The sequence below is a fragment of the Columba livia genome, chromosome 2, assembly GCF_036013475.1.
Source record: "Columba livia isolate bColLiv1 breed racing homer chromosome 2, bColLiv1.pat.W.v2, whole genome shotgun sequence".
Classification (NCBI taxonomy): Eukaryota; Metazoa; Chordata; class Aves; order Columbiformes; family Columbidae; genus Columba; species Columba livia.
The window spans coordinates 138,359,093-138,381,875 of NC_088603.1; the positions used below are offsets into that span (position 1 = coordinate 138,359,093).

A 22,783-nucleotide genomic window follows, 5' to 3' on the forward strand; every position below is an offset into this window, starting at 1 on the left:
TAACAAAGTCCTGTCACTCCTGAAGCCTCTTCTTCAAGCTTGTGCCCGAGGGGCACAGCCAGTCTTTTCCTGTGCTCTCCCAGTAGGACTTTTCTCCTCCTTCTGAGGGATCCTTCACCAAAGGAGGTTTCCCCAAGGTTTCCTTTCCTGTAGCGGTTGCCTTTCTTGGTCTGGGCAAAACAACGCCTCTCCATTTTCTGACCTCCCTGCTAGGGCTGCATGGAAATGTTAATCCTGCGTTGAATCAAGGAAAATGATTTTGGTTTTGTTTTGTTTTGTTTTTTACCTGGAAATGGCAACAGTATGGCATCCCTTAGCCTTTCTGGGGCTGTGGGTGCTGCTCCTCTCACTGTTGGCTACCAGAGGTGTTGGGTATTGGTTTGGAGGGGTTTGTGAATGAACCTGGGTTCAAATACAGGGTGAGGGAGGGATGCTGGCTTGCTCTCCTTCTTCCCTTCTTAGCTGTTTCCTTGGGTGCCTGGTAGTGGCCTTACACCTCATGACTGCTGCAGACTCCAGCATGTAGCAGCAGTAGGAAACACTGTTTAACAAAATGGGGGTTTTTAGAGTTTTAAAATAGCAATTGCCAAAAAATTCCCCAACACCAGCTGATGCCTTGCAACTACTTGGGTGGGAGGAGTCCTCTTCACAGCCTAGTATGGCATGACCAAGGCAAATCTGATTCGGAAGAACAGAGATGTTTCCTCTCTCTTGGAAACAGGCAGGGAGCAGCAATATATACCCTGACTACAGCAGAGTGTTTGAATGTGTCCTCCATGACATTCTTATAAGGCCAGCTAAGGAAATACAGGCCAGATTAAATTATTAGTCAGTGGATACACAAGTGGTTGAAAAACATGTTGAATTTATGATTTGCCACCAAACTGAAACTTCATTTTTAATAGGGTCATCCAGGGTCTGCCCAGGGCCTGTTTGATATGTTTGCTAGTAACCTGGATAATGGAATAAAATATCACACTAAGCCAGAAGGATTGAGAGCATATTATGGCCCAGGATTAAAATTCAAAATAGCTATGAAAAATCGGAGAGGTTTTCCAGAATCAACAAATGGAACCAAAGAGAACATGTGCAAAGTGCACAGTGGTCAAAAGGACTCATATTGAAACAGGGCATGAATGACCAGATGGCAGAAGAGAGTTCGAGTAAGCACAGACTGGGTGACCATGGTGACACCCGTGAATGATAGCCATGGGGATGAGAAAGCCAAGGGCTGTTGGTAACTTCATGGCTCTGGGGACTTCTCAAGTGCTGTATCCAGCACTGGGAATCACCTTTTAAGAAAAACATAAGTGAAACAGAAAGCCCTGACAGACCAACAAGGGTGTTAAGAGGTTTATAAAACCTGACCTGTGAGGAGAGGTTGAACAAGCTTGGGCTAGTGAAGAGAAGATGGATGGGTCTGGAGGGAGCAGGATAACAGCCTTCAAAGATCACTGTAGAGAGGTTGAAAATCTGTTGCCTTGATGTCCACTGAGAGTGGGACAAGCCGTAATAGGTTTAACTGGAAGCAAGGGAGATTTAGATTAGATATAAGGACAAACTTCCCAACTACAATCAAAGATAAACTCAGGAGCAGGCTACCTATGTAGGCTGGGGGAGTACAGTCATTAGAGGTTTTTAAGAATAGATGAACATCTGTCGGAGATGGTCTGTTACAGCTTGTCTCACCTCAGCACCAGGGAATAATCCACATGGCCCTACTTTGCTGGGATTGCTTTATCTTTCCCTGCAGTGATTTGCTGGAGTTTTGCAGGAGCTGAGGGAGCTGTGTCAATAGGTCTTGATCTGCTGCTTGGGACGCAGAGCAGCTCCAGCAAGAGGAAAACCCAAACATCTACCTGGGACATGAGTAACGTGAGCATGTGGTGGCTGGTACTTACATAGGCCTTAGCTACAGCTGCATAAATTTGCTGACAGAGCAAGACATTGCAGAGCTCCGCTTAAATACAAGCTGTCCTTGAGCTTCTTCATTCAATGGGATCCTTCCTTAGCAAGCCTCCTAAGACACCTGAAGGCAGCAAATAAGTTATTTTCTCAAGCTTAATTCCTGATGCTTAAGCAGGTTTTGTACTTGGAGGCAGCTCTCACAGGAACCATCTAACACCACAGTACTGAGGTGATAAACTGAGTCAATCTCCTTGGCACAGTTCCTAATTAAAGTACTAAAAAGTAAAACAACAAAGCTGCAAATGGCAAAGGTAACCATACGACTTTTTACATCACACCAATTGTACACTGGTAACTCATTGTCTTCCTATTTCCCCATCTTTTTTTTCAGTGTAATACAGCCTGTGATAAAATGTACTTTAAAAAGCAGATAGTTAAACAAGATGTGCAATCTGCTTACTATTATAGCTTCTGCCCCAAGCTGTGAATCAGTGCCTCTTCACTGTGACAGTCCAGGATTATTTGAGCATATAGGTTTGTGTTCTAGGAAACAGTAAAAATTGTCTACTCAGTGATAAATAATTGCTTCTTCTCGAGAAGCACTTGTTATCACCTCTTCATACTGAATATTTTTAGTACTAGCAGAGTATCTTCTTTTCAGCTCCCTTGAGACATCTGCTCTCCATATGGTGGACTTGCCCCTGCTTCCACAGCCTGTTTCTGGGAAAGAGACTCCTGATATGACAAATTGGAATTATTTCCAGGTCTTCAAACACTTCACTAGTTCCCGACTCATGTAATTGAGCTTAACAAATTCTGCACAACTGTACATGTTTTAATCCCTCTTGCCTACCTAATTTTTGTCATATTGCTTACGCCGTCAGCAAGCTGCCCTTAAAACATCAATGCAAGGTTGTTGGTGGCAGAGAGCCACTTCAGAGCCAGCGCTGGTGCTGAGCCCACCTAGGGTACACCGACCTACTAAGCTGTCCTGCTCCTGTGCTCCTTGAAGGAAACCCGCTGGAAGCAGCAAGGTCACCCCATCCCAGCTGTGACGGTGGGGCCACTGGCATGGGAGAACAGCCCCTTTGAGCATCCATGCCAGCTGCTTGGCACCATGACTCATGCAAGAAAAATGGGTCCATGCCATTTCTATGGGCCATGTTGTTCTTTCTGCAGTTTCCAACCCACAGTCCATGGAGTGAATACTCCTCCTGCAATTGCATAGAAAGGAGACAGCATTTTTTTTCACTTCGTTTTGGCAGTGAATGCCAGAGGATGGATCAAGAGCTAAAAAATAATCACTCATATTTGTGTGTGGTGTGTGTATCTGTAGTTACCCTCTTATTCCCTGTTGCAGCCTGTGATGTATGTGTACTCTGGGACCTCACATTATGAAAAAAATGCACTATTCAAACATATTTTCTAATACCTTACTATAGGAACTATCAGTTTGAATTTTTCTAGAAGCTATTACAGTACAAAAGAGACACAAAGCTGTCAAGTAAATCATTCAGCACAACAACATGATATTGCAAGTAACAACAAAGGAAAACCACACAGCTGACATTTTAAAGGCAAGACCTTCACAGAGAATCAGTGGACAGCACTGAATATTGATATCTCTGACTCGTAATGTTTGCATGTTTTAATAACACTCAAAGCACCTGTTCTCCTTCCATTCTTACAGAAATCAGGAAGTGCCACAACAACCGATCAGAAGAAAGCTGTGTGCATGGGTGGGAGCAACACCAACACCCCGCTGAGCTGCAGAGAGGTGGGGAGCATTCTGCATCTGTGGGTCCCTCATTGTACTGACCCCCAAGAACACCGCCGGTCTCAGGCTATACTGAATCAGCTGTGAATTCGTCTTGAAAATCTAATGCTTTAACTATTCACACAGGGTTTTTTTCCAAGATCTGTAGCTGAAAATCCAAGGACACAATATGTGGCCATGAGAAATGCATCTAGCCATACTATCTTTTCTACAGTACATTTAAATCCTTCTTAATTAGAAATAAGAGAAATCAATTGTTTCGGCAGCTGAGTGCCACATATGAAGTACCCAGAGAAAAGTACTCTGGATCCTATTGACAATATTGGTGACAAAGTAAAAGCAGAGTAAACCAGGTGAAAATTAAAATCTGAGAAAAAACTCCAATGTTTTTCTTAAACTTTTGTTAGTGAGAAACTAACCACCTGTCTTTTTATTCTTTAAATAAGATATATGGAACAAAGATTTTGGGTTTTGCAAATTAAAATAATATGTGGGCTTGCTCTTTTGAGATAGCTCAGGAATCAGTGTTTTACAGAGATGCAAATAAACTTCGAATACAAAGTAGCAGCTAGGGCACATTCAGCAAGTGTGTTGTCACTTGGCTTCTGCATGTAAGACAGTTTCCGCAGATAAACAATATTAAATGTTTTAGTAATTCATTGCATCATTAAGGACCTAAAGGGCACAGACGTGTCAAACTGAGTATGCTGCTTTGTCTCAAATTTTTCTGCATCCAGGGTTACAGTAGGACAGTTCAATGGCATGTTCCCAACACTGAGCTACTGCCAACATTTTCTTAATGGGATTAAATTGTGCCTTGCTAGTGCACAAGACATATTTTAAGTATGCTTGGTGATTTCTTTGATATATTATTCTCTTCGGATGAATTATTATCCTGAATTTGTGAATAGTAAAGTCTTTATTTCATTACTTGCTGTAATTCTTCTAAAATTTATCCAATTAGTGACAGAGATATTAATAGTATGGAGAAGCAAGATGGGACATTTAGAAGTTTTTCCCTTCTGTGAGTATCTTTATCAATAATTGAATAAATACTAGAAGTACAGCTTCTTGATGTACGCACAATTAAAAAAAAAATATTGAAATGATAAACAACTGTCCAGAGGGACTGCCCTGACATGACACCCTGCCTTGCTGAACCAGAAGGAGGAGTCTACAGATGGCAGCAATATTAACCACAGCTAAAACGAGGCATAGGCTGGTCAGGAACAGGGCTTGGATGCTGGGATGGGGCTGGGAAGAGGACTTCTGCCCAATTTGGCCTCTGACATCTTTCTGTCACAGGCAATAGCGCAGCAGGGATCATCACTCCAAACAAAGTTATCCTTGGGCCATGATACAGGCAGTAGCCACAGACACAGCAGACCAAATGTTAAATTTTTTTCTGGTTGCTGCGAATTCTAGATGAAACTGTAACTAAAAGGTAGTTTTCCCTCTGTTGAGGGAAACATCTACAGCATGCTCAGGTTTACCAGGCTCCTTTCTTCCCAGCTCACCTCTCTGCCATGGCAGCCCCAGCTCAGCCTCCCAGTCAGCCCAGCACAGACTGGTTTCCCCCATGCTGCTGAGCAGCCGGAGCGAGCCCAGGCACCAGAGCCCTGTGCCTTGTATGAGCACAGAAGAAACACATTCTCTGTTGCAAAGACTGTTTTTGAGGTCTTAGATGACCCAGTTCATTCACTGCTGCTTTTGAGCCTCTGTAATAACAGTTTGCAGGTAGAGGGGGCCGTTCCCTGCTCCACCACCCCACTGTAGTAGCTCTGCAATGGTGCCTTATCCTCACACCAAGACCAGCGCGTGTCCTGGGCAGAAATACCCAGCCTGACACAGGAGAGAACCAGCCCCTGCGACAGAGGCAGAGGGGACTTCAATCAGGTTAAATAAATCATACAAGTACAGCCTGTTGCAGAGGTGGGGAGGAAATTATAAAGCCGTAGTTAGATGTATTTGCGGCTGCAGGTGACTGCCAGGCAAGACCCCAGGCAGCAGTGCTGGAGACCTTGGTGTGCCTCCAGTAGGTGGCTTGCTGGATAGCAGCAGCGTCTTGAAGCCTCACGATAGCCACAATCTGTATGAATGTGGACACAAGGTCTTACTGCAGAGTTTTTAACCATCATAAAATTTGTTCTACAATAATTTTTGAGAACTCAACACTCGCTATTAACATATAATGACCATGACTTGACACCACTTGGTTCCTGCAATTGTTCAGTTGTTTAAGTCCTTCACTTACTTAAACATTGATTTATTAAAGACTTGATTCTGATCTTATTTCATAGCTATATAACTACATTGCTATGACGTTATCCTGAATTACTTTAAAATACAATGCATAAATGTGGAAAAATTTGGATTGCCAAAAGGCACATGGGCAGAACATTTACATACATGATTTGAATGCTGAAGATCATAAGCCTGATTCTCCCCTCTTGAAGACTGGCAGAAACCAAGGTGAGTATTTTGCAGTTACACTGCTAAGTATGAGAGGATAATTAAGACACAGGTCAGTGTTTTCTGTCTTTCTAGTTTCATTCTAAAAATCTTTCAACTTCTGTGTATAAACACCAAGGGTGAGCATTGGTGACTAACTGTGCTTTACAATGAAGCAGAGTTGCTCAGCTCCTTCCCACAAAGGATGTGAGACAACACTACCAAGGTCTGCACTGCTAGCAAGGACTGCACCACTTCCAGCACAAAAGCCACAATTGGTAGAATTAAAACAAATTTATGGCAAATTAAAACATTTATATTTTAACATCTCCAGACTTTATTAGGTGCTCTTTATACAGTCATCTGGTATGTTTAAAGAGTGAGCAATCATATAAAAGGAAATATGGTCATAACTGATTGAAGTAATAAAACCCTGAAACTAAATAACATCTCATAACTCATTACACAGCATATATTAGATTTCATTACATCAGCATATGACTTAGTAGTAAATTCTCCCGTTGGTCATAAACCTTTAAAGTGTTGTCATCCTGAAAAATGAAATTAAAATAGAGAAGAAGACAATGCCAGGACGCTCTGGTGGTGCTTGTACTGTTACAGCACAGCCCCACCTTGTGTCGGGGTAAGCGGGCCTTGACGGGCAATGCTGGGGATGAGCGATGTTTCCTCCCGCTGCTGCCATCGTGTCCAGGATGAAACAGCCCCTTGATGCAGGGGACTGGCGTTGCCAGGGGTTCATTTTTGTGTAGCCGACCTGCTAGTTAGCTTGTTATCCCCATGTGCTGATGAAGCAGCATCCGTCTCCAGCACCAGGGAGCTCCTACAAGGGTGATGGATAAGCACATCATCCAGTCGGCACCATGCTCCACAGCTGCTCTGTGCCAGGGGTCAGCAGTCCCACTGGGCTAGTGCCAGTAAAGCAGCGATGTGCCAGGAATAGAAGCCAGAGCTGTGGGCTGGGTGCCTGTATTTGCTCTGCCACAGCACCTGCGAGCTTTAGCTGGTGGGTCTGTCACTCACTGCCTCAGCCAAGGTGCCCAAAGGGGTCACTGCCCACCCATGTCCTCTGCCAGAGGCTGTGTCACTGCAGCAGCGCAGCACAACTTCTGATTTTCACCCACCACCATTCACAGCCTGACCTACAGCTGCAAGATGGCAGACGCAAGCCGGTAGCTCTGCCACGTGCCCTGGGCTGCGCGGAGCCACCGCAGCTGCCTCATTGCCCTGGTAGGGGGCAAAGAGTACAGTGAGGGTGGCATGGCCGGTTCCCAGCAGCATCGTGGGCTGGGGCTGTTGGAAGAGATGCTGGAGAGCCAGTTCAACAACCCAGGTCACCCCATGGAAACACCAGCACAGGGGCTGAAATCCCTCCTGTTTCCGAGGCTGAAGCATCTCACGATGCTTCACTGTCAAGTCCTGAGAGCTCTTCAGGGCACTGGTGCCTTCTGGTATCCTCCAAAGGGCTGAGCAGAAGATTGCTGGTGGCCCAAGCACACCAAGCCCTGGTGAAGATAGGAGTGGGGGCTCATTCCTGACATGAGCTCAACCAGGTCTCCTGTGCCCCACACCCACAGTTCCTCCTGTGCTCCGAAGAGCAAATACTTCACAGAAACTGCACAAAACCACAATTTTGAGATGGAGATGGACTCTGGTAAGTGTTTGGACTGCCCAGCTACAGCATCAGGGACCTGCTCCCCATCTGCTTGTATTTCCACAAGTCTTGAACACTCGTGCTGCAGCACAGCACCAACACCTCATCTGAGGCTCCAGGTCCGAGCAGGAGACCAGCCCTGGGGCCAGCTGACTTGTTACCCTCCAGGTCCCCCTTTTTGCTTGAGGGTTAGAGCTGGCATCTCCTGCTTCAGGACCAGTTGGGCTTCTGCTAGTGAGGTGGGTGGCAGGTCCCTCACTCCAGGCTGGGAGATGCCACCAGCACAATTTCTGAGCATCCCTGGGATCACCCTGCAGCGATTCCTTGCTGGTGGGCCCATCCACCACATGCAAAACACCAGAGCTCAGGCATAATGTATGCTCTAAGACATGTCCATGAGACTAGCACAGCAAAGCTGGGCATAAGCAGAGGCTGTTATTGCTCTGGGTATCAGCTATGAACAGTGGATCCTCTCTTTGATTCTCCAAAAGGCCTTTATGTTTCTTTCTTTGAGAACAAACCTCCCCTCCTCCATTTGACAGTTTATAATTACCCGGAGCAACTGATCAGCAACTGTGCCATTTGCAACATCTGGGAGATCTTAAGGCAGATCCCAGTCCAAGCTGCACTGATGTAATTGTTTTGCTCGGTGAAGGATGATAACTCTCCCCACGTGTGTTTATACTCCTTCAAAATAATCCAATGGTTTTTTTGAAGCTCACTTATGTCAACACGTGCTTTATTGTGTCTTATGTGTTTTTAAAGTGCTGGATGGAAGAGCTGGAGGAGAAGTCCCCTTTCGAAACATACCCCCTCATGTTCTTTTTGGAGTAGCTTGTTGAATTACTATAAAGTATCAAGGCTTTAACAGCTGTTTTGGAAGTGTCCAGCCACACCAATGAGTTTGATATCCATATGAAAAACTAAGTATAAAAATGAATCAAAGAAATATCTGAAAGTTCCAAAGGTGGAGGTGGCTACACCCTTTCTTTCCATGAGAAACAGCAGAAGCCTGTGCTTAGATAAGAACAAGGCTGTGCAAAGTCAGGCACCCTGCACCCCAAGTTCTGCATGAAGATCAGCACTCATGAACAGCTGCAAACCTACAAGTTGTCCAGCAAAAGATGCTGCTCCCAGCAGAAGTTGTCCTCAAAACCTGGGGAACGGACTCACGGAATAACAATGCTCCTTGGGGTACACCAGGCGAACCTGAGCTACCATATGCAAACATTAAACTACAGATCTAAATGTCTAATCTGTCATAATTACATCACCAGTCCTATAATGGAAATAGCAGTCTCTCTCCAAGACAGCTGTACTTCTGAAAGGAAATATGCTGTGTTACTTTTTCCCTGGATTTTTTTTTTTCCTGAACAAAATAAAGCATCTCTGGCTGCTGCCAGTGCAGATCCAGGTCCCGACTTTGCCCCTGCTACATCCTGATCTATCCTAGAAAGGGACAACTGCCTCCATAAAGCTCTGAAATGCTGATCTCACCCCTCCTCTGGTACCACAGCTTTTGTGGTGCACAGAGCTGAGCCAAACCTCACCTGGCAGCAGAATACATTTTGCTTTTTATCAGAGCCACCTCCACACTGCTGTGACAGTCTGGTGAGCTCCAGCAGGCAGGCCGGGCGCTGAGCATCGCTGGAGGCCCGCTTATACACTGGTGGAAAATTGAAGGAGTTTTCTTCCATCTTCTTCAGGGTAAGAGTGCAGCTGAGAAACATTTAGAATCTGAAGAATTTTTAGTTAATTGAAGTAAACCAAACATATCTAGCTGATTTTATGACTGTTTCATAATAGTATCTTTTTAAGCTAATACTCCACTGGGGAGCACAACTTGCAGACAAAAAACCCCTCTGAAGTGCCTTGAAGAGATCTGAGCTTTGGACTCTGAACTTTGCTGCTTATAAACAATCATTTCAATCTGCTGGGCCGCAGTGGGAGTATGAGGCTTCATAAAAGGGCTTAGGTGTTGTAATACTGAGCGCAGCAGCGTTTAACTCCATGTCTCGCTATCCAGCCTTCCTGTGCAATCCAGAAGATTTAGACACAAAGAACCAGATCTGCACAGGCCAGTGGGGAACCACTTTAGGAACTGCCAAGGAGAGCATAGCCCAGCTGTGCCGAGGTACCTCTTTCTGATCAGGTTTCAAGTCCCAGATCCCTTCCCAGTGCAGAAACTGGAGTAGCACACTCTCATAAAACAGCAACAGCAATTCCAGCACTTGCTTAGGCTTTAGAAGAGACAGATCCAGTGCTCTTTCACTGCAGAGATGTGAGCACCCCAACCCCAGACTCGCCCTGTAGCTGTCAGGGCATCCTCTGGTAACCACTCTGTTTTTTATGGAAAGAAACAGATGAAGTTGAGTGAGACAAAATGGACATTTAGGTCACATCCAGGCATTCTGAAGGCAGGACAAGGACAGATTGGGCTCCACTCATGATCTGGTTCAATGGATTATACTTAAGTATTCTTTAGGGAAAATTTAAGTCTCAGTCAGTGCCGTGAACTTGGGGTTCCCAAAGTTAGGACACATGGGTATCACCCTCTGCAGTGGCCTGCAAAGCACCCTGGCCTTTGCCAAACCAACACACACCTTTCCTTCCTCACCATCCTACTCAGTGCTCCCATTTCCCAAAATGTGTTCAACCACATTTGTTTTTCTCCCCCTTCCCAGTGGCCACCTTTTGTCTGCACATAAATTCCTCAATCTCATCCTTACCACGCACCCCTAAAGCAGGCAAAGGGGACTGAGGTTAACTTATTTTCCCTACATTTCTTCCAAATCCATGCACATGGTTTCCTAACCCTGGGTGTATCCCAGTCTCTCACATATCCTGTGTTCCTCGCTCAAGCCCTTGGCTTAGCTCCTTGGTTCAGGTGCCAGGGCTGGCTCAGATACCACAGGAGAGAGCTGAGCAGGACAGAAGCCGTGACTGCAGACAATCAGCTGGTGGGCAGTAATTGTCCAAGCAGGCATGTGCCTCCAGGCAGGTGGAGTCAGGCATTGCACTTACTCCAAAGCAGCGTAGGAAACAGCGTTAGCCAACCTACTCAAGTCAGAGTCTCTCCTTGGTGCAGTTAACTACACCTTTCAAAACAGAACAGAGTCAGCCAAAGGGAGCAATGGCCGTACTTGGAAAACATGTTAGAGAACTAAAGCATTTGCAGAAAAGGGAACTGTGAACCCACACCTTTTCATGAAGAAAAAAGAATTGAGCCCATGATAAAATCACCAGTGAGCAGAAGGCACGGAAAGCTCCTTCTCCAGACATGCCAGAAGAAGGTCCACTTTGCCAGGTAAGTGGAAGTGTACTTGATTTCTGCTACCCCAGCCTGTTGCCTAGTCCCAGCACCAAGGCCCTGGACGAACCAAGGATTATTTGGCACTGAAAGATTTACAAAACTGCACTGAGGGAGCTTACAGCTCTGCAGGGATGTTTGAGAAAACATCCCTGTTTTGCTATCAGGCCCAGTTCTTCAAGGGTACTTACATGCTAACCCAAATTGTTTACAGTGGAGATATTCAGCCAGAGATTTCCCAAGGTCTTAGCCCTTTGGGCCTTAGAGAAGCTAAAAGAGGGAAAGAGAAGTGAAGGCACTCAGGGCATTCAGGTCAGCTGCATCCCAGGTGGGATGCCGAGTTCCAGCCCTGGAGCAACAGTGGCTCAGGTTGCCTCCCTCTCTTCAGCACAGCCAGGGCAGCCCTGACCCTGGCCCAAGCTTCAGCCCATGAAAACTGACCGCAAAGGTGCAACAGCACCATGGGCAAATCCTGCAGATAATCTTTGACCTTTGCTATCTAGAGAGAAAACGCTTCAAATGGGAATGTGTTTACCATATTAATGCTAAAACAGTTCCATTATAATGACAAGCATGATATTTCATCAAAATTCTTAAGCAATTTATATCTGCTCTAGCTTTCCTTCAGATGGAAGTTGGATGTAAAACAAGCATATGTTTCTTGTTACGGAGCTGCAAAAAATCTATTGTTTCTGGGTTGACCGGTTCAAAATTTAAAGGAATCAGTCTGCCATAACAAATATGATCTTCAGAAATCAAAATGTATTATTATATTTCACTACGTATTTAATAAAAGAACTTCAAGTGAAGTGTGGGTTTGCTTAAAAGTGATGAAAAATAGCTCAAGCTAAAACTGTCATCAAACTGCAGGATTAGCAATATCAACTCAGACTCTCTCTTAATTTGACATGCATAATTTAGATACGCCCAAGATGTTGTGAACTCAAACTACAAAAAGACCTCAGTAATTTAAGGCATCTGTATAGAATTTACATCCAAAGAACTACATTAATCAAGATAAAGTTTTGAAGTCAAGTTGGGAAACGCAAGATGCACCATTGCCTTGTGCATTATGATATTAAACTGCAGGCTTACATTTTTCCCCAGTAGGAAGCCCTCTCTGATTCAGGAACTCTTTAGTACACAGCTCAAACTTGCTTTCTGCACTCCATACACACCACAAATCTATCAATTTCTCCATAGGTATTTCTGCACTCACCATCAGAGGAATAAGGATTGTGAGGTCTCACAGAGTCCATGTGGGATTTGCTTCTGGTATCACCACCTGTAGTATCCATTGTGTGCATGGATGAAAACTGACACTTTCACCTCATATTGTCAGAACAGATCTACTGAACCTAGACGTAGATGTGATTACACTGCACTTCTGCACATGTAGCCCCAAGCACAACATATTAAGCATTTAGCAAAATACTTCATGAGTTTCTGTGAACCAAGCATCTCTCTCAGTTTTACAGAAGAACCTCATGACAGCAGCAGAAAAAAAACACAGTTCTCCAGAACAGAATGGTCTTTCCTTCAACATTGGACTATCTTTTCAGCTCTGGCAATTTAACTTCCTTTACTGTTACTAAGCTTTTCCTTAAAATGAGGTAATTTTGCAGATAGCAAGCTCATGCCTGCAGAGTCCTGAATCATTCACAGAGGAGCACACAGCCTGTGCAAAGAACATGGCAGGATCCCACAGAGACCTGCACAGGCAGGATGGAAGCATCACAAAGAAATTACAGATCTGAAAATCTGTAATTTCTGCAAGTCCATTCCTTCGCAATCCAGATATTTTTTAGGGATAAAGATTTAAAAAAAAAAAAAAAAAAAGGAATCACATGATCCACTAACTTTGTTAGCAGCAGGATTCAGATCTGTCATACAAGAAAACTCCTGTTTCCTCTAGCTACAGATCAATGCTAGTAGCTCAGTGTGCACAGAGGGCAGGACCAGAGGGTGAAATATGAATAACACAAAGCTGCTACAGTTCCTGGTTCCCAGGCAGCAGATATCGCTCTCTTACACTCACCTCCTTCCTCTCTGTTTCTCACTACTAAACATCTCAAAGAATACAGACCCATCTTTGCCAAAAAAACAAATACATTTTCCTTACTAATATCATTCTAAGATTCGGTGACAACCAACGGTAGGACAAGGGGTAATGGGTTCAAACTGGAACACAAGAGGTTCCACTTAAATTTGAGAAGAAACTTCTCAGTGAGGGTGACATAGCACTGGAACAGGCTGCCCAGGGGGGTTGTGGAGTCTCCTACTCTGGAGACATTCAAAACTCACCTGGACGCCTTCCTGTGTAACCTCATCCAGGTGTTCCTGCTCCGGCAGGGGGACTGGTCTAGATGATCTTTTGAGGTACCTTCCAATCCCTAACATTCTGTGATACAATTGAACAGTATTCATTAAACCTTTTCAAAACACTTCAACAGGAGACTACTGCACCTTATGGGAACTTGAAATTAAAAATGATCAACCCAGGTCAGAAGCATCTGAAAACAAGTCTAAATGAAAGCTGTCAAAGAACCTTTGTGAACTGTCAAGCTCTTAACATGGATTCCTTCTCTTTCCTCCCCTTGAAATGCTATAAAGATCACTTGGAAAGACTCTCTTAAAAATTCTACTACTCACCTCTGACTCTTAAGATGTTAAATTTGAGTGTAAAGACGCCAGTGATTTCAGGTGTGTCAGCCCAATTGGAGTGTGACTGCTTTGCATGCCACTCAAAAGGTCAGCTGATTTTTAAGCACCTGATCCCAACAAAACCCTTTTCTCTAACAAAGTAGTTTTTGAGACTTTTGAACCACATTAATGTTAATCCAAACATATGGTCAAAAAAGAAGACACTAGCTTTCTACAAAATCATAGCTATGTCTTTCAAGTGCTGCTTCCATTATCTAATTAAGTCTCCTAATACTATTCTAACACAATTTTTCTAACGGAGTTAGAACTACTTTATTAAGTATTCTAATAATTCCATAAACAGACGTGTGAAACTTCAGATTCTATTTGTCTCTTGGAAGAAAATTAAGAAACTTCTCAAAAATACAACAAATTATGCATGCTTCATTTGTAAGATTTTACTATAGGAGATGAAAGAAACCTCACATTCTTAATACAATCTCTCCACAGACTTTTAAGGAATATCAGTGATACAGATAGTTTTGCAGCATTGTGTTTTGCCATATCAGGCTGTGAAGTTTTGAAATAAATATTTCACCTAGAGATCACTGTATCCATCCTACAGATGCAAACAACTGAAGCAAGCAGCTGAAGGTGAATAACAGAGTATTCTAACTTCCAATCCAGTATTCCATTTACCTGGTCATACCAATTCAATGTACAGACACAGTTTGCTCCATATTTATGGGGTTTTTTTGTTTAGTTGGTTGGGGTTTTTTTGCATGTGTTTTTTTTTTTTTTTCCTAAACTGCTTGAGCTTTTGGTCAATGGATCCTTGTATTTGGCCCGCAAGCATGCAAAACAAAAAGAAAAAAACCAAACCGTGGGACTATCACACAAGATTGTGTACTTCATACGGAGAGCTACATGATAGGCTTCGAATTTTGCATGAATACCAAAATCTGTCTCGAATTAACACAACTATTACAACGTCAGACTAAACTCAAGGTCTTCAGCCAGCAAGGACCAGTATTTTCTAGAAACAACTGAATTCCCTCTGTTTTTAAGCAGAGCCTGAATTCCATGTGTATCTCCAATGTCTTTAGCATGACAGTTCAAAAAACCCTTGAAAAGCTTAAGTGAGACAGTCATTATGGTTTATATTAAAATAGTGTTTTAAGGACTAACAATGTATATGGTATAAAAACATTTCCTGATTTTGTGATTAAGGAATCATCTATATTTTCCATTATTGTAAGATGTACGTGCTTAGACGCACAGAATATTACATTCTGCCGTCTCACGGTGCCATCAAGCACTGGTTTGATGTTGCTGTCTCCAGGGAGAAGTGATGAATGAAATAAAGAACCCCTTTTAAATTTAACAGAGTAAACACACCAACAGCCTTGTGTGTTTCCTACCTAACCCTAAAACTGCAGAAAACAGCTGTACTATAGTAAGAATCCAAAACCTGGAATGAAGGCTGCATACCACTAAGCTAATATGTAATGCATAAGCTCATAGGAAAGATCTGAACATTAGCTTGTTAACATTTACGAAGAACTCTTCCAAGTAGATTTTATACTTTGACATGTTTATTTTAGTTGGATGAATAGATTTAATGAACAAGCTGAAACAGTATTCCTCAGCCTCACATTTGCCTCCCTGTAGACTTCTATGACCAAATGTTTTAAAAACATCAGAAGTATATGGATATTTGCATGAAGTAGTTCAACAGTTATTTCTTGTTCCATGCTTCTCTTTCAAGTCTTTCACGGATTACTTCTTTTAGGTACGGTTCAAGATAATGCTTATCCTGAAAAAAGAGAGAATATATTTAAATTTATAGGGAAGTTCAGAAACATCTCAAGCCATTCCTACAGATCACTTACCTCTCATTCCTCCTCTGATTTGACTGAAATCCAACCTAAGACTACTTACTCTGAAGAAGAAAACTTTGTATTTACCAACTCTGCAATGAAAAGTTATTTACTGCAGCAACCACAAATTCTTAATGCGTCACCAACATGAACAAGCAAAGTGATGCTTCCAGCTATACCTTTAGAAATTATGTTATTTTGGCAGATATTCAAATGTACAAGATGCAGTTTAATCAGATTAAAGCCCAACTGTAATACTGTGAAGCAACTCATTTTGATCTTAACTTCTAAGCAGTTCTGTAAACTTGGATTCAATGGAACACCTTGACCATATTTAACACTTTGAAAAAACCCCTGCTGCTTAAGGGACTATGCAACCAGTTATTCAAAGCAGCAGTTACCTAAATATGACTAATAAGACCACAAGAAAGCCTTTGCCTACATATTGAAACATAATACCCTTATATAATCACAGTCAAAAGTTTAGTGATAAAATTCCTCTCTGCCTGGTAACTTGGAGAAAGCCAAGATGAATGGTAAAGTCTGTGAATCAATCCCCTACTAAAAAAAAAAGTTTTAGTAACATCTGAAAAGAAAGGTGTGGTTTGTTTTTCAAATTACAAGATACCACTTATTTTAATGCAAGACTTCCCTTTAAATTATTCTTCCTGGCATCTTCATGAATAAAAGATTTGGCTCTAGATTTTCTATAAAATTAAGAAACTCATCAGTAAAACAAGAGAGCCTTTATAAGAATTTCCGAGCTAGTTAGAGCATATTTCTTTACCTGAGAGCTTAGAAGAAATATTATGTCTAAATATGATGTGCTCTGAGCTGTAGTTTAAGCTGTTGTCATCTTGAGAAAGATTTGTAATTTCCACTGAAACCCAGAGATTTTCAAACAGTGATCAAAAGCTCATTTACTCGTTGTAAAAAACATGTAGGCACCTGTCTCTTCAGAGACTGAAAATGCCAAAGACCGGTCACAGCAGCACTATTTAAGACGTCCACCTTGGAAACACTGTATACATACCTCCTCATACTTCACCCACTGGTCTTTTGGAAGGATGCGATGTTTCAGGCTTAAGTCAAGGGCTCGCTTTATGCGAAACATTCTTTCATTGTAAACATGTTCTGGAAGTCTCTTCAGTGCTTCTTTTACATCATCATCTTCATACAATGTATCATCTCGCATTAACCCTGTATCAAGAAGATTTTACAATATGACGGACTAGAAGTTCTTAAGTAAGATTTAGGATTGACACAAGTGTTTCTACATAACATGGGCAAAACACTTCCAATGTAAAATTATGAAGAAAGCAACAACAACAAAAAAATCCAGGAGAAGAGAACCACTAATTGCTCACAGAGAACAAAAACTAAACACTGGCTTTCACATACTCTATTTACTTGGTTTTACACCTTTTCTTAAGGAGTAAGAGGGAAAATCTGTATTTAATCCCATGTGTTTCACAAGAGTATACACACACATATATACATACATATACAAAACAATAACTATTCTGTATTTGAGGAGTGGACTTACGCTCATCTAATTTTACATCTGTATTCATGATGACTGTCTAGGTAAAAGGTTTAAGAGCTCTAAATCCACTAGTCAGTCAACCACAGATGTGGCTACTTCAGTAAAGAAGAATTATTCTCTAAACTCCACTGTGCATAATGACTAGATCTCCACTGACTGTATTAAGCTATGGAAACCTGAAGTTAGATGTTTGTGCCTAAGTTCATTCCCTGCAATGCTGAATGGAAGAAGTTAAACCAGGGAGAAGTACCTCATCTTTTCAAAGCCAAGGACATCCCCACACTGTTTGTGAAATTCAACCAGTCCTGCTTTAAGCTTCAGTATTAACAACACAGGACAAAATGTTACTTCTGTAAGATTCCAAGATTGATGCAGATCACAAGACTATACCTCCCAACTTGTGGTTAAAGGTTTTGATCTCACGTGACTCGGTTGCCAGTGCTGTCTCAATAAAACAGAAATTTCTTTTGAGCCCATATTCTTGAATTCAGTTTTGTAATTTATTTCAAAAGCACAGGGAGCACGGCTGCTATTTTAATCAATAGATTAAATTCTGTGTTTCTCCTCAGTTTTTAGCTACATTACCAGAAAAGCAGCAAAAAGTATTAATGCCTTTAAGAACTTCAGCAAATAGATATAAAGAGGGGGTAAGCACTGCATCTCTGGAGGAAAGACCCAAGCTTATTCCTCTACAGCTGTCTTGCATTTTTTTCCTAACTTCCCCAGGGCAGGTGTGTTAACTTTCTTTAAATGATTTGCTCATATTGTGGTCAGCAGTGAATTACAACCTCCGAACATCCAGATTCTCTTCTCATTCAGGAAGAATTCCACCACCTAAGTAGTTTAAATAAACTTGGTAACAACTCTGAACAAAATGAAGACAGTACCATGGAGGCAACCTCCCCTATTTAAGAAAACACTATTTTTACACCTACTTCACCATTGCGCAGGCCAGAGAGACACCAAGTGAAGTTATGGTGATACAAACGGCAGAACTAACTAAATCCTTTTTTGTACTTTGGACACTTTGCGTAAGTATTGCAGACAGACTGGCTGCTATTAGTGAGAATCTCTCCAGCTTCAAGGGCAGCCTTTGGGTTAGAAGATAGTAGCCAGTGAAAGTGACTTGGTGGGAAAGGGCAAATAAGCAAGCTCCCAGGGCTGCTTTGTGAAAGTTTTTTTAATCTGCTCCTGCTTAACCTTAGCTGTTGGAAGTTATGACACTGTAAACAAGAGCAAACAGAAATAACAGAAAAGCCACTGATTAATTACCAGGTAGCAATCATGACGACTGAAGCTATTGCTGACTTTTTCCCCACAAAACTAGTAGCTAATTTTGATCAAAAAGATTTATGCCAAACCACACGTACATACACCAGTTATGAGCCACAATCAGTTTGAGCACTGTTACATTTGCAGAGTTTTAAAAGCTCAATTAAATACTTACCGAGTTTGTTGAATCCAGCTGCATTATAATACCACTTGCGAATCCTGTCTATCAGGCGACCACCTCCTGCAACTGAACACGACCATCATCAGTTGCAGAACAAGATAAAATTCAACACTTTCACACTATGACAGTACACAAACATCTGCTGGCCTCCTTCAAATGCAGTATTACAACACTACATCAAGTTTGAATCTGAACATACATAACTTGGCCTTTCTGGTTTCCAGTATCATTGAAATGACACTGAACAGGTAGAAGGAGTGCTTATTACATACAATAATTTGACCTGTTTCACTCAATTTGAAAATTAGACTGCTTTAAGACTTGGAACAATGCTAGCAGTTCACTGTCAAAGGCAGCACCAGCAGTTTTAGCCTCCATAACTCTTATTTAAACTAAAAACATTACGTTCTACACAAAGCAAGACCATCATGCTTTTCAAATCACTCATCTAAGTTCCACAGCTCCACTATGGGTTAATTCAATTTAAAGACCAGCATATTATGTTGCCAACCTTCTACTGTCCTCTCTAGTCACTTAAATATTATTTCAGATCCTCCTTTTCCAAAGAACTGCCAAAATCAACTGGAAAACCAACACTGATCCCTCAAAAACAAAACAAAACAAAACCCAAAGAAACACTGTCTTTAAAAAGAAAAAATAAATACACCACATGTAGAATGTTCATCTTTCCTTAACTGTGATTTTGGATAGCAAAGGTGTTTTTACATGTAATCAAGTACAATGCAGTATCAAATATCATTAAAGTAACTCAACAAGGGGTGGTAGAAATCCAAAAACAGCACATGACCTTAAGTAAGTTGTCTTACTAGGTCACCCCACAAAACCAGTGCTACATGCGATACCAGTACCCCACTGGCACATTGCCTCGTCAGGCCTTATTCCTCCCTACTTTAGGACTTGAGAAGGAGGAATATTAAACCAACTAAGCCCGGAGCCAGTACCAGGACAACGATCCCCGGGGCCTGTGTGGAGCAGCCCAAGGGCTCCTCCAGTGCTCCCGAGCACCCTCTGCCCCACCGCTCCTGAAACACGTCGGTACCGGAGCCAGGCTTCCTCCGCTGAGGCCCAGGCCGACGCGCACCGCTCGGGAAGGGCGAGAGGACACCCGCCCGCCGGGGGGACAGGAGCTGCGGGCGCTGCCCCCGTCAAGCGCGCACAGCACGCACCAGCTCCCCCTCACGGCCCGGCTCGTCTCCCAGCACAAGGCAAGGCGAGTCCAGAGCCACAAATGCGAGTGGCACAACCCCACACACAACCCTGACCACTCACCGCTTGCCCTCGCCGCCATTTTGACCTCGGAGCGGCGCGCGGCCTCCTGGGTAACCCGCGGCGTCTCCGGGGCGGAGGCGGGCCCGCCCGCCAATGCCGCCTCAGCGCAGGCGCATGCGCCCCTGGGCGGCGGGGCAAGGCGGCTTCCCCGCAGCACCAGCACCCCGCAGGGACTCAAACGTCAACATATTTTGCCACGATAGCCCGAGCTGCCGCCTCTGCTGCCGGTGCCTGTGTTGTCCCCTGCGCGGCCACGGCTGCAGCACAGGGCCCGGAGAGCTGATGCGAACACTGGCTTAGCGTAAGGTCATCCTGCTGTCAATCACTGTCAATCACAGCAGCTGAACCCGCCTAACTGGTTGCGCTGTGAGGAGTCTTCAGCAACTACAAACTGAGGGGTAAAAGTGAATATTAGCTAAAAATAATTTTACCTTTGTGAAGCACAGTAAGCAAAGCACAAAGTCAATCACAGAAAGCAGCGGGAGCCTCCGCTCAGGTACCGCAGGTGCCAGGTGAAAGGCTGGTTTCTGAGGCACAGATCCTGCCTCTCCCCAGCAATTCCTTTGCACACAGACCATGGCGATTTTAAATAAATAAAATATGTGGAATTATTCTAGAAATATTGTCACAGTAGGGAATTTCAATCAGAGGAGCACACAGCTGAATGTGATACACAGGCAAAGAGCACAGCTCAGAGTGCATGTGTGCAGACTGCAAAGGGTCTTGGCCATATCATACCCAGCACACCTCAGCTAATCGTCATGCTCCACCAAAGGCTGCTGGCCCTTATCAAGAACAGCAGACTACAGTACATTGTGTAATTCTGGGCCAAATGTTTCATCTAAAGATTTTTTTATCTTAAATCCAAAACACTATTTAGCATGATCCTCGAGAAGTTCTTCTCTCTCCCCTTTTAACACTCCCATAAAATCTTCTGCTTCCTTTCTTCACGGTATTTCTGGGAAGCTATTTTGGCATAAGCTCATTCATTTAATATTTCAAAGAAACTAGTTCAGCTCTGACAGCAACCAATTTTGCATTAAAAAATATCAAAGGAATTAAAAGCTCAAGGTTTGAAACATTCAAAATATACACATTCTATCACATAATTTATATTATAATGGGTTTGTCACATAGTAATATAGAACATAAGGACAGCAGAGTAAATCTGCAAAAACAAACTCTACTTCAGCATTATGAATTGGCATATTTCCTATTAACATTAATTTTTACTGTAAGCATTAATTTTATCAGATTGTTTGAAGATTATAGTTTATTAGCATCTAATACAGTCAAAATCTAAGTAAGTATATTGTATTAGATATTTTTATTTAAAATGAGGGAATGGGGAAAAGTACTTAGCCATCACATTTCAGACACCACTTCAGATAAATTTTGTTACGCATCTCCACCAAGAACATCCGACTTACTAGAGGACTTCAAGTGATCTTCCCAGACCAATGGAGAGGGAAACATGAGAACAGAAGACAAAAGAGAACATCTCAGATATGTGCTGCAGACAATGAATGTGGGTTTGTACTGGGTTTCAAGTGAAGATGCCCCAGTAAATTATTTTGCACCCTGCTTGTTCTGACAACACTCCTTTTTCCTGGGTGTTGTAATCTGAATTCCAAATTTTTATTTTGGATAAAAGATCCAAGTTGTAATACAGAGATCACTACTATTCTCATTCTTCAAATGTCACCTTAACCTTACTTACATTTCCCACCTATTAAATTCCCTATATCAGGGGAATTTAATGTTTTCAATTTTATTCTGGTATCTGCATACAAATTGGTATTTTAAGCTCCAACACTGAGCTTTCAAAACATTGAGGCTTTTTCATTAAATCCAAATAAAACATCTGGATTTCAGTTTCCTGAACTGTTTTAACTGAAAGAATGGAAACTTCTAAACAATAAACTATCAGACAGTTTGCATTTGGGTTTAGTCAGTTTCTTTACTTTGCTCAAATACACTGTGAAGCATTTGGTAATTCTGTATTAATGTGACTTGCTTACTGATAGGATTAAGTACTTTCAATAATCCCACAATTCCTAATATTATTTCAATTGTTATAACTGAGCAAGATAACTGTCAAGTAAGTATATACTACAGCATCTTTTCAGATGGTTACTTGTATACTAGAGGCACACAAATCTCATTGGGGTGGGGAAAAAAGCGAAAAATGACCTAAAATGAGCTCCTTCTAGATTTCAGGGGCATGTATAATATGTTTTATTTTCTTTTTGTAATTTGCCTAGATTCAGTTTTCTGATTTTCTTTGCTATTTCGAACAAAGTTTCCTCGCAAACCTTTTAGCATATTAACTTCAGCAGCCATCTTCACAAAGAAACTCCTTTGTAAGCTGCTGAGAAAAAATGCCTTGTTGTATGAGAGGCTTCACATGTCCCAGAGTACTTCATTCTACCATACAAGAGTAACATTATTAGCTCTTAAGATAGAAGCAGGTAAACACGTCACTTCTTTGCTACTGCATTAGCTTGTTTTTCTAGATTTTGGGAGGGTGAGGCTAGAAGACAGAGGGCGAGACAGGCAATAAGTCACAAGCCAGTTTTTCCATTTCCCAAAACTCTGAAGTTATTGAAAGAAAAAAAAATATAAAAGAAGAATCCACTTTTCTGTTAGTGTGCTGCATCATTCACTCTGAATTAAGCTAGCAATTAATTACAAGGATTGCATCAGTAGCAATCAACATATTTACTCAATCCTTTTGAAACATATTTTTAAGTAACCAGAAAGAATATTTCTGTGAGCCTTTAAGGCCTACAAATGTTTCATAAGCAACAACTTCTTAAACCAGTAATTAAGTCAGGAGACCATAAAGGGGAG

The 22,783-nt window shown here is 42.3% G+C and overlaps 1 protein-coding gene across 1 annotated transcript; it reads right to left on the reverse strand.

Annotated features, from left to right (window-relative positions):
- Window positions 1–15,334: 15,334 nt before the first annotated feature.
- LOC102093966 (cytochrome b-c1 complex subunit 7) lies at window positions 15,335–20,035 on the reverse strand. Its single transcript, XM_021280944.2, has 4 exons — window positions 19,931–20,035; window positions 18,635–18,706; window positions 16,675–16,841; window positions 15,335–15,577 (listed from the first exon to the last, which is right to left on the reverse strand). Exons 1-4 carry the CDS (start codon window positions 19,947–19,949, stop codon window positions 15,500–15,502), a joined length of 336 nt encoding a protein of 111 aa, XP_021136619.1. The 5' UTR covers window positions 19,950–20,035; the 3' UTR covers window positions 15,335–15,499.
- Window positions 20,036–22,783: the final 2,748 nt, after the last annotated feature.